This window comes from Pseudorasbora parva, chromosome 1 (assembly GCF_024679245.1).
Source record: "Pseudorasbora parva isolate DD20220531a chromosome 1, ASM2467924v1, whole genome shotgun sequence".
Classification (NCBI taxonomy): domain Eukaryota; kingdom Metazoa; phylum Chordata; class Actinopteri; order Cypriniformes; family Gobionidae; genus Pseudorasbora; species Pseudorasbora parva.
Genome location: NC_090172.1, coordinates 6,182,324 through 6,195,212, shown reverse-complemented (window position 1 = coordinate 6,195,212; position 12,889 = coordinate 6,182,324). Strand labels below are relative to the sequence as shown.

Genomic DNA, 12,889 nt, shown 5'->3' with positions numbered 1-12,889 from the left:
AGGCTGTCGAATCTCAAAAAATGTTCATTGTATTAACTCAATTTTAATTTCAATTAACTCAAAATTTTAAGGCAACCCGGTAACTTTTTTTCTAAATCATTTTTTACAGTGTAGGAACAAACTGAAATTTAAGACTTGACCACCACTGGTCATCATCCACTATCATTTTTTAATGTTACTATTAAGGTTTAATGTATTTTAATTTAGTTTTAGCTTTTATTTATTTCCAGTTAGTAACATGTCTTGTTTTCATTCAAAGTTTTTCATCTAATTTTTTTAATTTATTGTTGAAGGGATAGTTCAGCCAAAAAACGAAACCAACTATGTCATTAATTACTCAACCTCATATCATTCCAAACCTGCAAGACTTGTGTTCACCTCTGGAAAACAAATTAAGATATTTGTATCTTCTTTATATCACTTTAACACTTAATATTACATAAAGAGATTGTAAAACTAATCCATATGGATTGGGCAATTTAGCTTTTTTTTCTTTTTCTGAAGAGACTTTAAGCTTCAGCAAGAACCAATAAGGATTATTCTCGTGTTGCATGAGGGTGAGTAAATAATGTCAAAATTCTCATTTTTGAGTGAACTAACCTTTTAACTATAACAAAATTGCTGAGCTGTTCCTCAAATGATCATCTTATTAGGACTTACAGTGTACTGTAGATGTTTGGGTGAAATAACCCTGTAGACAGCCTTAAACAATAGTCACATATACATGTGTAGATAAAGGAAGGGCTGGCAAAGAATGAAAAGGACAAGGAGAACTAAAAAATGACTACTGCTTTAAACAAGGAAGTTATGATAGGTGGCTTATAATTGATTAAACAAGCATAGAGAATGAGAAGTTGGTCCAGAACTCACTGATGTGGTCTATCGCTCCAGCACAGAACTTTCCATAGAACTTCTTGGCTCCTAAGCCCCTGAGGTCATGAATGGTGTACGGCCAAAGATGCAGGACGTTGTTCCTGGAGAATGTATCTCTCTTCTCTATCACCACCACTTTGGCTCCGAGGAGAGCTAACTCGATTGCAGTCCGCAAGCCACAGGGGCCTCCTCCAATTATCAAGCACTGAAAGTTACAATCGGAAATTGAGAGAATTAGCAGGGCAAGAATTAAACCATGGTCACCATTTCCATTTAAAAAAACTGAAAGTAGGGGACCCATGGGGGATGATATTGTTTTCAATGCCAATCAAATTTCACTAATATACGGGATAAATATGTCTAAGATATCTCTTCCTCTATTAGACCTTTGTTTGTGCACTTTTTAAATGTTCTTCAAGGAGATTATTTTACTCTACAGTGAGCAGACAGCTTTTGTCCACTCTTTTAACAGGTATCCTTGAAAGAGAAAATCTTAGCAAACAAGCTCAAAGAAAATGAAGCACTAATGCAAATGCTTATCCAAACAACACATCACGGCCAGTGCCAATAAATGGACGCGCGTGTGTGATTTCCTCAGCATTAAATCATAATTACAGTCCTGTCATATCAAAGGCATGATTCATGCACCAGGCTTGTACAGATACATGAAGAAAAGACGTCAGATTCCGGGACGTGTCTGGGAATGCCTGATGTGGGTATGACTTCATTCCCTCTGGTTTAGTGATGAGAGATCACTTTTTATGTGGAGAGATGATCCTATTCTTGAGTCACAGAAGAGAGCCACGTCTTAGACTTGCACTCATGCAGAGCTTTAGCTCATTTTTAGTCCAGATGGTACAATGAGACCTTTTTCTTCTTGATCTTTTCATTTCCTACCCCTCCTTTGATTTCTCACGCACATAGTCAAACACGACTTCGGGATGGGTAATTGACCTCAAAATAAGGAAGCAATCGTGAGGGCAGCCAATGCTTCCTGTCACGGTGTGTGTGTCCAGCAGAGACTCTCAGCCTGTGCTGTGATCAATATTGTGATACACTCGGGTTTCAGACCCTCCTGATCCTGTATCTTATCATGTTTATGTAGACCTCAATGTCTGTGTGTCCCTGGTGCTGTGTCAGTGGTTGCTGTTTACAGATCCCAGCTTGCTATAAGCACAGAAAATGTAATTAAAAGGCCTTCAGCTTCTATAAATAATACAAAAACAAAACAAAAACAAAAACAGATTTAGTGATTCTATGCTTTGTGAGTATGTGCGTGTACCTGGTGAACCCTACATTTTTAAGGATCAAATGTCTCCACAAGGATAGTACTGACATTTTAGGGACATGTTTTGGTCACTATGAGGAATACAGCTCATAAATCATACTAATGATGTTTTTTTTTCTCTCTGAAAATCGAAAAATTTGAAAGTTCTCTGTGAAGAGTGTAGGGGGTTAGGTTATGGGTTAGGGGATAGAAAAAGTCTTTAGCTCAGTATAAAAACCATTATTACCTATGGAATACCCTCATAATGAGAGGAATACCAGTGTGTACATGTGTGTGTGTGTGTGGGGGGGGGGGGGGGGGGGGGCTGGTAATCCCTACGTTATGGGGCGAAATGTCCCCACAAAGATGGCAATATCCGAAATCCTTGTCCATGTGGGGACATTTTTTGGTCCCCATGAGGAAAACATCTTATAAATCACACAGAAGGAGTTTTTTTGAGAAAGTAAAAATGCAGAATGTTTCCTGTGATGGGTAGGTTTAGAGGCAGAGGCAGTGTAAGGGGATAGAAAATACGGTTTGTACGGTATAAAACCATTACGCCTATGGAAAGTCCTCACATGTCACAAAAACAAACGAGTGTGTGTGTGTGTGTGTGTGTGTGTGTGTGTGTGTGTGTGTGTGTGTGTGTGTGTGTGTGTGTGTGTGTGTGTGTGTGTGTGTGTGTGTGTGTGTGTGTGTGTGTGTGTGTGTGTGTGTGTGTGTGTGAGTACTGGGGTTGAAAGAAGAAATAGGAATGTGTGTCAAATAAATTGTGTATCTTTACGTAACAACGATTGTAGGTTGTTACGATTGTAGGTATCAACAGGAGCAATTTCGTATATTAGTGCATAACAGGGCTGAAAGTATCAATAGCTACTGTTTAACATTGTTAAAAGTATCAATAGAACAGTATGTGTATTTTTTGAGTAACAGTTGAAAGTTTTAATAGTAATTGTGTATTTTTAAGCAACAAGGCTTTTGTGTGTTTGTGTATTGAAAGCATCAATACAAAGTAGGACTGTGTGTATTTGTGTGTAACAGGGTTGAAAGTATCAAAATAAATGGTATATTTTAAAAGTAACAATATTACAGGATTCAACAGGAGCATGTTCGTATATATGCAAGTAACACGGTTGAAAGTAACAATAGGACAGTGTGTATTTTTTAATAATAGTTGAAAGAAACTATATAAATTGGGTATTTTAATCAATGAGACTGCAAGTGTTAATGAGTGTTTGTGTGAGTAACAGAGTTGCAAGTGTCTGTAGAAATTGTGTATTTTTAAGCAACCAAATTGCAGTTATCAAAGGAATGTGTCTGTGTTGAGTAACAGGGTTGAAAAGATCAATAGGACTGTGTATACTTTTGAATAAAAGAGATGAAAGTATTCATAGAAACTGTATTTTAATGTGACAAGATTGCAAAGTATTGACAGGAATGTGTTTGTGTATTTGTGAGTAACAGGGCTGAAAGTATTAACAGCTGTGGTGGAAACAGTCTAATGGGAATGCATACAGAGAAAGCGAGCAAGTATTAAATGCCTGAATGGAAATCAGTGCTCATCTGTTCTTCAGGTATGAGGTAGGCAGACACAGGTGGCCGCTGTACTGTCTGGACAGGTCTGTCCCTGCATGCATTTCTGCTTTTGATTTTGATCTTGTTACGTTAAGACTTTAGATACATGGTTTCTATTGAAACATTCATCTCTGTTACTCAAAAGTACTAGCCTGACAACCCAGACCCATATCAAGATGTTTGGTCTGGAAACGATGTTTGGTCAATCCAAGGGGCGGGATAAACGGTTGTCTTTCAAACTCCTTCTGCACGGGATAGGATAGCGCTACACCAACCAGAGCAACGAAGGTGAAACAGAGCTCGTTGATAGATTAAACATTTGCCGTATCCGGTCAGGAAAACTCCGAACACATCTTCCCTTTTTAAGAATGACTTCAGTGCCGCTCTTTGTTCTTTTCTCAGAGAAAAGCTTAACTCCAAGTCTTCCAGAGTCGCGGTCAAAGCTGATTCGAAAGACCGCCGTTCGCCAGTTTCTGCGTTTACTAGAAGCACGCAAACGCAACTCGGCCGTCGTCATTATGGCCCCGCCCACCGACTCTATACACGATGTGATTGGCCCGGCTAGAGTGAGGGGAATACAGCTCAGAAGGGTATTGAGAGTTGCTAGACGACAGTCGCGGGCAGATTAGATTTGCTGCCGCTAGGGTGCGTCTAGATTTCTAGGCTACAAAAGTACAGACAGCCCTATTGATCATTTCAACCCTGTTACTCAAATATACACACATACTCCTTTGATACCTGCAATTTGGTTTCCAAAAATACACCATTTCTATTGATACTTTCAACTCTTTTACTCAAAAACACAAATCATCCTACTGTATATTGATGCTTTCATCTGTTAACTGGATGGACCAGTTTCCACCAGCACAGACTGACAGGCCAGGTGCACTGTCTCTGTTTGACTTTACCTTAACTAAATGCCATAGAGAATGAACAAAGGCAGTCTATTCAGAACAGACACAGAGCCACACAAGCACTGCAGGGAGAAGATTTACCATCCCCACAGACTAATGAAATGCTCCATCAGTCAGAGCAGATATGAACACAATGATCACTCTTTTGTTTCTGCTCATTCCCGCCCTGAAACCAGCAGAGGTGAAGTTTCCTGTTGAGTCAGCGCGGCGGCGTTTCCTGTCCATCAGTGTGCGCTCAATAACTTTATTACGCTTTTTTTTTTTTTGCAGAAGCCCATAATAAAGAAAAAAAACAATTAAAAGCTCTTTAAAACTGTTTAAGCAGAAGCATCTGAGTCAAATGTAATGCTAAAATTAATTATGAGAACATCATATCTCCAGAGTGATGAAAGAACATCCTCTGAGCAATAGCAAATCAGTGGCGTGTGTCCATTTAAAAAGAAAAAAATCCAGCCAATCACTGACTGTACAAGCAAAATCCCTTCACACCGCTGCCACTTAAGGCTGGTTCAGCCTCTTTTAAATCATGGAAAAGTCTGCAGGAAAGAAATTGGCGGCATGACCTGCCAGATGAGACTTCCTGGTGAAAGCCACGGTATGTGTTGAACCAACAGTCACTTTACACAAAGCCCAGTGGAACAGAGACCACCTCACGGCAGGACCAATAACTTAAACCCAGACACACTTCTAGCACACAATGTGATCACAGTTTGCTTGAGCAGTTTGCTCAATTAGACATCACACCACTTGGAGAAAGCTGTTCGATCGTCTGAAGCAGACCACCGGGAGAGAAGCCTGGACTCACAAGCATTCAGGCCTGTGCGAGAATAAAATCATTTGAGGATGGCGAAATGGACTATAACTCTAGTCTAGAGGAACAGAAGTCCTGGTAATGCCACTGTATGATTTGTATACATTTCCCAAGTAATCGTGAGTCATAAAGTCACAGCTGCAAGCAGACTGCACGCACGCTCAAACACACACACAAAGAGAAGAACTTGACTTTCCCAGTTTGAAAAACAGTGCCTCTTCACAGAGTCTGGGTCAGGAGCCCACACTCAGACTGAGGAACGGCTCCAAGTATTTACCACAGAATCCGGTAGTGAAACCACTACACCACCCTTGAAAACAGCCCAAACATTTATAAGGAAGAAACTTCCTATTACTAACAACTTTATTTAAAATGATGCCCAATGTGGAACTCCATTTACGAGAAATTATTATTATTTTCTCAGACAATTAAAAGATTTACACATTTAAAAAAATGCATACACACACAAAAAAAAAATGCTAATAATATATACTTTGGTACTACCCTTCAAAACTTTGGGGTTAGTTCACTTAACTTTAATACTTTTATTCAGTAAGAATGCATTATATGGATCAAATATGACAGTAAAGACTTTTACATTGTTACAGATATTTATATTTCAAATGCAGTTGTTTTAAACTGTTCTTAAAATTTCAGCAAAAATATATTTTAAATATATTAAAACAGAAAACTTATTTTAAATAGAAAAGGTATTTACAATATAGATGGATGGATGGATGGATGGATGGATGGATGGATGGATGGATGGATGGATGGATGGATGGATGGATGGATGGATGGATGGATGGATGGATGGATGGATGGATGGATGGATGGACGGACGGACAGACGGAAGGACGGACGGACGGACGGACGGATGGACTGATGAATGGATGAACGGATGGATAGACGGACGGACGGACTGATGAACGGACTGATGAACGGACTGATGAACGGATGGATGAACGGATGGATGGATGGATGGATGGATGGATGGATGGATGGATGGATGGATGGATGGATGGATGGATGGATGGACTGAAGGATGGATGGATGGATGGACAGGTGGACGGATGGATGGACGGACGGAAGGATGAATGAATGGAAGGACGGACGGATAGATGGATTTATGGAAGGAACTACGCCAAAAAGCAGTTATAATCACTAAACATAATTTATGTTCATAAAAGTTAGACCAGAAACAAAAATCCCAATGTGTGAAAATACAAAATCACCTGGAATCTAGTGTTAAAATTATTTTCACATGTCCAAACTTTCAGATAAAGGCTTTTGAGTCTCTGCAATGGTAATAAAGCCAGTATAAAACAATAAAACAGGCAGCGGCGAGCTGTCCCGCTGGTTGATAAAGAGAGAGTGAGCTCATATCCTGGACAGACTGTGAATCTGGCAGACAGTTGGCGGCTGGTGAGCAGTGATATCATGTCACTCTTCCTAAACCACACCTTTTTTTCCCAACTCAAGTCAAATCACAACAGGATAAAGGGGCAGATGGTCCATTATTCGTCAGGATGTTAAAACACCTTTCCAATGCCAGTTTAATGTGCAGAATTTACTAAGCAAGCCATTTGTATGTTGGCTTCCAGAAGAGTGAAGACACTCTGTGTCGTTTTCAAAACCTTTCATTGTCTGTTTCAGCAATTCAGCATGTCCACTAGCTCAACAAATAGTGTGAGTTTGAGGCAGGACAAGCTGTTTGTCTGATCAATGGCAAATGATCAATGAAAGGGGCTCTAGACTGTAAACAGTAACACACTCGAAAAAATGCTGGGCTATCTTTTTAACAAAAAATGCTGGGTTCAGTCTGTTGGGTAATTTTATTGGGCTATTTTTTTATATTTCTGGGTAGTTTTTCTGTAACTCAGCAGCTGGGTGATTTTTACAGTCAAAACAAATGACGAACCCCCTAAGATACCATACCATACAGAGTCTGTGCCAAACAGTATGTTCTGTTCTGAAAGAAAGCGCTCTGTTTGTATTAAATTGTATTAATATCAAATTATTACTGTATAGTACTGTATGCAATACACTGGATCTACACTCGAAGCGAATGAAGCACCGACACCACCTGGAAGTTTTACCTCACTTTTTAAACATGTACATGTAATATTGTCATTTAATGAACAGGAAAAGCCTACTGGTACTAGTTTTCTTCCCACTGGATGCTCTTGCTGCTCCTGTCACTTCCTAAAAATGTTTTTGAGTATTTTATGACTGTAAAAGACTGACTTGTCATTGAATAAAACATATTGTATATGAACTGTTCCTCTCCTAAATATAAGCCTATAACATAGATATTTAGAGTGCATTTTTTATTATTTAAAATGATATTTTAATATCAATATCAGGTTGACTGACCTAGTATGTCAAATAAAGAAAAGGGAAAAAAAACAGTATGTGGTTCTCATTTAAATAAAAATGTATCTTGCATGCAAAGTCATCCTAAGTTGTGTTAAAATACCTAAAAATCGTGTACCATTTGGATGGATGGATGGATGGATGGATGGATGGATGGATGGATGGATGGATGGATGGATGGATGGATGGAAGACATCAAGTACGGATGGATGGACGGACAGACGGATGGATTTCAAACTAGCAAGGAGAGGAAGGATGGATGGATGGAAAGGTGGAAGGATGGACAGATGGACAAATGGAAAGATGGACAGGCGGACGGGCGGACGGACGGACGGACGGACGGTACGGATGGATGGATGGATGAAATCAAGTATGGATGGATGGATGGATGGATGGAAGACATCAAGTACGGATGGATGGATGGATGGATGGATGGATGGATGGATGGATGGATGGATGGATGGATGGATGGATGGATGGATGGATGGATGGATGGAAGAAATCAAGTACGGATGGATGGACGGACAGACGGATGGATTTCAAACTAGCAAGGGTCCAATGCTCATTTAAATGCTCCTATGATCCGTGTTCAGCTCTAGTATAGCCTAGCTGTATTCTCTGAAACAGTGCCATTAGGCAACACAGCGCTGGCTTTAATTAAAGTGTGCAGAACAGCCTTTCGTCAGGAGAACTACTGTATATAATTGCCACCTTTATTAAATTGCACTCTAAAAAGAGCTGCATAATTACACCGCTTCACATCACAAACGTTAGTGGGCTGTTTAATACCCGTATGAAGTGAACTTGTTAAATTATACTCTCTTTGAAATACTTCAAACGCTCGCTGACAATAAGCTGGGCCTGACTCCATGTGTGTGTGTGTGTGTGTGTGTGTGTGTGTGTGTGTGTGTGTGTGTGTGTGTGTGTGTGTGTGTGTGTGTGTGTGTGTGTGTGTGTGTGTGTGTGTGTAGGAAGTGATCATAATGAACAAGCCAGTTTGATCTTCTAAAATAATCATATCAGCTGAGTGATGCTGGAAGAGTGTTCTGATGAGTGTAACACACTGATCCCAAGTCAGACACTGAGGGCCTTAGAGACAGATAGTGGAAATGTAAAGGAGTTCCTTTTTCTGACTGTACTAAAGCATAAAAATATCATAATACCGGTATGTTTGCAGATATTTAGGAAACATGCTCTTATAAAAGCTTGTAGCTGTAGCATTGCTCTGAAATCAGTGCTACAGCCAGTCTGAAATGAGTCTGTTTTTGTTTTGTTAGACATGCTAACAATTAATTAGACATGCTTTTTGATTATTAAAATGTAATTAAGCCATTAAAACAGAAATAATATACATGTAGGGTCCTAAACATGTAACTTTTAATAAATTGTTGTTAAATTGAATAAGTTTGATGATTTCAAATAATTAATCATTTGATTTAACCATTAAAATCCCCACAAATAAAAAGAAAAAAGAAAAAAGAAATTGAATCTGAAGAACTTTATCATTCATATCCCTAGCAAAAATGGATTGTGTGTCATATAATGAGCAATTGTAGTGATGTCAGTCTTACACACACACACACACACACACACACACACACACACACACACACACACACACACACACACACACACACACACACCACTAATAAGCTCATACAATAAAACAGCTTGATCAGGTCGCCGCTAAAACCAGAGAGCACTCGTCTAACCAACAACATGTGTCCAAGATATCATATATATAATGATGTCATAGCATTCAAAAATCATAGCCCAAAATCAGGGAAAATCTGACGGAATCTATAAATGTTTGGTTTACAAAGGTTTGCCAGCTCATTTAAATGTCATAACATATTGCAGTGTTGTTATTGTGTTGGCATTTTGCAGGCTCACCTTAATGCCCTCACAGGCGGTGCCTTTCTTGTACTCTTTGTGGCTGGCTCTCTTGTCCAGTTTAGTCCAAAGGGCTTTGGCTTTCCAGCTGCTCACCGTGCTCTTCAGAGCGCTGTAGAAGGTGCTGTGCTCCAGAGGGTCAAGCTCCAGGTAACTGCACATGATATTGAAGGCCTGTAGGGTGCTTTTACAGTCAGTGGCCTGAACAAAGTTCTCAAATAGCCGTCCTGCCTGGTTCTTCTCATCTTCAGCTTCGCCCATCCTCTACTGTGTGGAAGTGTGGAAGCTGTGCTTGTGGGATCTTGCTTCTTGTTCCACTGAACGGCTACGCCCACACTATGGTCTCCTCACTCATGGCCAAATCTAAAGAAAAAAAAAAGATTTAAGAGCATATTAGTTGTAATACTTTCTGAACAAATGAATTGTGCTTGGCCATTCAAAACTCGACACCATTGATTATGATACTTAATGCTACAAATATGATGTTTCATCTCTACATTAAAATTCATTATTCATTTGGAAGGGCACAATAAAAACATCTATACAGAATATATATATATATATATATATATATATATATATATATATATATATATATATATATATATATATATATATATATATATATATATATATATATATATATATACACACACATTTATTTTAGATGCTAAAATACATCACGATTAATCATAATTAGTTGCATCTAAAGTTTATATATGTGTGTGTGTCTATATATATATATATATATATATATATATATATATATATATATATATATATAACATAATATGTGTAATATATAAACTATAAATAAAATTAAAATAAATAACTAAAAGTGATTTTTATCTAGTTTTTTTTTAAAGGTTTTTAAACATGTATCTCTTTTTCTTTCTTTCTTATGTTGCAATTTAGGTTGCCATACTATACTATGGCCTAGGGCAGGAGGTCACACACACTGAGAAACCTCCTTTAAATGTTCGTAATCTGATACATTACAAAGTACATCAACACCAACAGAAGATGAAATATCTTATTTTTGACAGGCTGAGTCTGTATCGGTTACATCTTTACAGCGGTTTGACGTCAGATACATGGGATCCTCCATCCGCAGACTCTCATTGTTGACTGGAGATAACAGCTGATTTAACCACACTGACAGTCATGCACTTTTGCAAAAAAACCTAAAACTGTTTGTCCCGCGGCTTTGCCCTGCTGAAGCGTGAACAGGACAGAGGTGCGCTTTTGCAGGCATTTGGGGACACGTCGCTACCCTGGCAACAAACTCCGCTGGTGTGTATTTTTAGTGAACTCCCCTATAAGATTTCAAAGCCCCTCCACTTCCTCAAGATAATAAACACATATTAAAGACACCACAAAACATAAGCACACTTTCAGGAATAAACCTAACACCACATCGAAAAGTGAGACCTTTACTGCAATTATACACATGCAGTCTATGAATATCTCATTAGACACAAAATGTCTAAATGTTCATGATATGTAAAGTGCTGAAAATGAAATCATGTCCTTTCTGTCTGGATATGAACAAAAGAGATGCCTTGAAAGCACATCAAAGCAGAGATGCTTGGCTTAGACTCGTTTTTCTCCAGAGCTCTTTTTTTCTTTGGGATAGGACATCGTCTCTAATCTGTGGTGAGCTAGAGTCAATGTCCAGCTGTTATAACGGGGATGACGGAGCATATTTATATCTTGCTCTTTTTATATCCCTCTCTTTTAAAGGAATAGTTACCTGAATGACTTTCCTTCTTCTGTGGAGCACAAAAGGAAATATTTAGCAGAATATCCAAGGTACTTTAAACAAAACTATAGGGCCCTAAGGACCGAATCACAGAATCCAGTCATAAAAACTGAATTTAGTGTATAACGCAGAATTTCACTGAATTTGTCAAAGTTTTAAAGAATACATAAAAGCAGGTCAGCACACTGTGGCGAGGTGAAAGAGCGAGAGACATGGGAGGAGCGAGTGAGACCGGGGATGTGATTACAAAGGAGCGTCATCTGCGAGCCACACCGGTCTCGAGTCCTCTCATGAGGGAGCTCGGAGGCATTTAAGGACGAGCGACACCAGTCAAGGATAAGAGAGGACCAGGACTGGACTTTACGTTGAGTTTTGTTTATGTTTTGTTATGTGTGTGTAGGCAGTCGTCCGTGAGGGGCTGCCCACGGTTTACTTTCGTTTTGTTTATTTAATAAAAGTTGTTGAATGTTCGCCGGTTCCCGCCTCCTTCCTTCCCATCTACGAACTTTATTACATACACTTAAATCAAGTTTAGATATAGACTAGTGTGAATATGAAACCGCAAAAGACCATTTAAATATGAATCCTGCATGTCCTGCGTGTCTCTGTGTGAAAGAATGGCGTATACACACACGTGACGCCTGTAGTGTTTTTAGCCTTTGCCATCTCACTATATGAGGACATAAACATATGAACTTCATCTCCAGAGCCGCTCTGAGAGTCACTTCATCAGCATTTTATCGTCATATCATAAACACGCAGGCCTTCAAAGCAACACGTCAAAATAAAAGATCGGTTGAACCTGAAGAAGTTGTGACCGAAATATATTACTGTTGTACAGCAGAAGTGTGAATCATCTTAAAGTAATAATAATAATACTAACACAAATAATAATAATACATTTTTATAAAAAATGTATCAAAAAATAATCAAAAAATGTCTTCCATGTTTTAATTTTGAAAGTAAAGCTCTGTTGTGCAGCACATTGACAAATAAGCTTGTTTAATGTCATATGATTAAAAGATTAATTAAATTAATGTTTTATGCCTTAATTTGATTGCCAAATCAAAAAATACGCAATACAGAATTTCTGGAAAAATAAAATTCATAGTAATATTTTTTTTTCTTTTTTTTAAATAAAGTTGTTTTTATAAAATCAATTAATTAGACATGCTTGGTTATTACATTTGAATTAAACTACTACAAATGAATGCAGAAAACTTAAAACAGAAAACAAAATTTTGCTTTTTTTTGTTTAATTGTATGTTTTACGGTTTTGATTGATTAGACGTGCTTTTTAATTACTACAATTTAATTTAACCATAAAAAAAAAAAACTAAATCTAGAAACATTAAAATGGAAAAAAAAACGTATTTGGAAAAAAAATCATAAAAAATCATAGCGCCCTAAAAAATAAA

At 38.2% G+C, this 12,889-nt stretch overlaps 1 protein-coding gene across 10 annotated transcripts in view; it reads right to left on the bottom strand.

Moving 5' to 3' along the window:
- Positions 1–12,889, bottom strand: part of mical2a (microtubule associated monooxygenase, calponin and LIM domain containing 2a) — a 73,907-nt gene that overhangs the window by 44,312 nt on the left and 16,706 nt on the right. For all 10 annotated transcript variants that reach the window (XM_067458852.1, XM_067459116.1, XM_067459031.1 and 7 more), the window contains exons 2-3: positions 9,710–10,072; positions 871–1,078 (exon numbers count right to left, since the gene is read on the bottom strand). In XM_067458852.1, coding sequence (XP_067314953.1) covers positions 871–1,078; positions 9,710–9,970 — 469 coding nt within the window. In that variant the 5' untranslated portion in view covers positions 9,971–10,072. The remainder of the gene's footprint in view (positions 1–870; positions 1,079–9,709; positions 10,073–12,889) is intronic.